The sequence below is a fragment of the Macadamia integrifolia genome, chromosome 4 (assembly GCF_013358625.1).
Source record: "Macadamia integrifolia cultivar HAES 741 chromosome 4, SCU_Mint_v3, whole genome shotgun sequence".
NCBI lineage: Eukaryota > Viridiplantae > Streptophyta > Magnoliopsida > Proteales > Proteaceae > Macadamia > Macadamia integrifolia.
The window spans coordinates 32057901-32060635 of record NC_056560.1 but is presented as its reverse complement, the minus strand read 5'-3'; the positions used below and the strand labels follow the sequence as shown (position 1 = coordinate 32060635).

The 2735-nt window shown below is 38.1% G+C and overlaps 1 protein-coding gene across 2 annotated transcripts; it reads right to left on the bottom strand.

The window, feature by feature from the left end:
* Positions 1-281: 281 nt before the first annotated feature.
* LOC122075955 lies at positions 282-2545 on the bottom strand. Of its 2 annotated transcripts, none has more exons than XM_042641187.1 (2): positions 993-2545; positions 282-756 (listed from the first exon to the last, which is right to left on the bottom strand). In XM_042641187.1, the coding sequence occupies exon 1, from the start codon at positions 2443-2445 to the stop codon at positions 1192-1194; it is 1254 nt and encodes a 417-aa protein (XP_042497121.1). In that variant the 5' UTR covers positions 2446-2545; the 3' UTR covers positions 282-756; positions 993-1191. The 2 variants fall into 2 exon arrangements, with proteins under 2 accessions (XP_042497121.1, XP_042497122.1); XM_042641188.1 differs by having other exon boundaries at positions 282-749.
* Between the last annotated feature and the right edge of the window lie 190 nt (positions 2546-2735).

The following is a 2735-nucleotide window of genomic DNA, read 5'->3' as shown; positions in this document are numbered from 1 at the left end:
ATTTAATTAGATAAGAAATATATAAATCCCTTATCGTGGTTGTACAAAAGTAAAGGTTTTTTTCTTCAATCTATTGTGAGATATCTCTTTTCTTTCCTTTGAAATATCATATGTAATTAATGAGCCCACTCTTGAATCTAAGGAATTAAAGTTATATTGTCTTCTGCTCAGATAGAGAAATACAAAAGAAATTATTATATCTTATATTCAAAGAGGATAACTGAGTATAAACGTAACGTAGATTCAGAGGGATCTATTTTGTAAAGAGAAATCTAATTTTGTTAACTGAAACTTTTAATGGATAATTTTGTAAAAGAAAAGTCAAATATGGGTAATCATGTAACTTTACCCAATTCCCCCACCAACACAAACTAGATTGGGAGCTACTCTTATAAATATTATTTTCCTTATTGTTCCTCTGTGAGGTATCAAAAGGTCGATATAATGCATCCAGCCTCTCTTAGCTTGTATCTGGTCGCCCTCAGCTGCAGAAGTACTGACTTCCAATCTACTTTGGAAGTTTAAGCCAACAGCTTCATGATGCCTACTCCATCATTGGCTAAGTTGCCACCTGAGAGTTTCTTTGTATCAGCAGCAATCTCCTTCATAATCTCTTCTAATGCATCCAGTGTGACCTTCACCATCAAAAGCTCAGGATCAGAGCCCAATTCTTCCTTTCCTTCAGAAGTGCTCAATTCCATCTCTTTAGTTTTCTCCTCTTCTTCCTGCTTCTTTTTCAGCTCGACCTCCTGAGTCCTGAGAACAGTGTCAAGATCAAGGAATCTACTAGAAAGTGAAACAAAACAGAGGAACACTGAAACAGTACCATTACATGAAGATTTGATCAAATCATTAAGTTTAAAATACAAACGACATATTTTTTTGAATTTTGGACATGAATATGGTTTAAAAATTCCACAAATTGATTGTACTGTGAAATATATTTGTTTCCTCTTCAAAGTAAGGGATTGATCTTTCTGTAAATTCATTACCTTTTATAACTAGAGAAATGAACAATCTGACTGCTGAGTAACCTGATCTGGGTTTCTCATAAAAATACAAACTTGTTGGGAGTCTTTTGAGAACATCAGTCTGCAACACCACTGGACGATCTAAAACTCTCAAATCTCAACCCATCAATCTGTCACTGAGAAGGTTCCTAATTTATTTCATTTGGTGGTCTAAACGAAACTATGTAGATTTGTATTCCTTAAAAGATTCCAAAGCATCACCCTTGTAAGCAATTAACAACTCCTCTGCATCATCTTTGAATCTCGAAACGAACTTGTCCAAGAATTTCTTCTCAGTCAATTTCAGCACCTGAACAAAAATATTTGGTTCCTTCTTCAACAACCTCTTCGATATCAAAATCTCAATAACCCTGTACCGAGGGATCGTTCTATTCTCTAAACTAAACATCAGACATGTAGGTCGCTGAACCAACACCGTCTTTTCAAACCCAACAGTGTTCATGAAGACCTCGATACCTGACTTTAACTTCACCTCCGAACATCTGAACAGAACTGGCATCTTTTTAAACATCGCCAAGCATTCCTCCTCTGAAAAACCAAATCCCTGAAACAACTCGAATTTCCTTCTAAGAGTCTCGGGACTCATGGAACTGATAGTGTGGAGGGCGTGGACGAACATCATTGAATCAGCAGAGAAACCCATCTCCACAACCCTTCTAAGTTGGTCCCTAAGCGCAGATTCCTTATAGAGAAACAAAGATGGTTGCCGCTTAAAAAGCACTGAGAGCTGAGACCCAACAATCCCATGGCTCTCCAGTAAGGAAATGTTGTGCAACAGCCTTGCTTCTGGGTCTCCGCAGAGGACAAATTTGCATCTATGTAGAACCAGAATCAAGGCTCGATGATCACCATTGAGAGAGAGGAACTTCTTCAGCATCTCAACGCAAGGAATCAATCTTCGATCCAAGCTAAAAGTGGTTAAAAGATTGGCGTTCTTCGAAATGAACCGAACCAGATCAGACCCGGTGAGACCTAGTTCTTGAAATACCTGGAGTTTAGGTTTAAGGGTCTTCTCGATATCTGCAAATAAGATTTGAGGTGAAGCTCGAACAGCATCTCGAACATTAGCTTCCGAAAATCCCAACTGTTGGAGAAAGTGAACAACGGATTCGGGCTTTTTAGAGTCTTTCGCTCCCAAAGATCGTTTGGAAACAGAAATTGCTTGCGTTTTGGACAAGCCCAGGGATTCGACCAGGTAATCGACGATCAAAGGATTTGAATCCGAAGAGTTGGAAGGAGAAGCATCTGAAGAGAAACAAGAGAATGACAAATTGGTTACCATGGAAGGTGTACAGTAGAAATTAGATCGCGAAAGGTTGGAGACTGAAAGGATAGTTCGTATATGAAATCCAATTCCTAATCGTCGATTCAAAAGCCGAAGCCCTAACCGCAAACCTAAACCTGAACCAACCATTTCAAGATTGAAACTTTAAGATTACCGACCAAGAGATGAAAAGAGGACAGGAGAAGACTATGAGAATCGAGAGAGAGAGAGAGAGAGAGAGAGAGAGAAAAGTCACATAACTCAAAAAAGTGACATAAAACTAACAAACCTTTTTTCTTTTTCCTTCACCACTTCACTTCTCTTCTAACCAAACAGTGTCTTAACAAGTAAATTTGGTTTTGTTACAATTTACAAGTACCTGACCAATTTTCTGCTTTGCCTTCCCTAATTTGGGAATTTATGGTTTTTTTTTTTTTTTT

Excerpts from the sequence above, each read along its gene's own strand:
- LOC122075955 (XM_042641187.1), bottom strand. The coding sequence starts at position 2,445 with ATGGTTGGTTCAGGTTTAGGTTTGCGGTTAGGGCTTCGGCTTTTGAAT.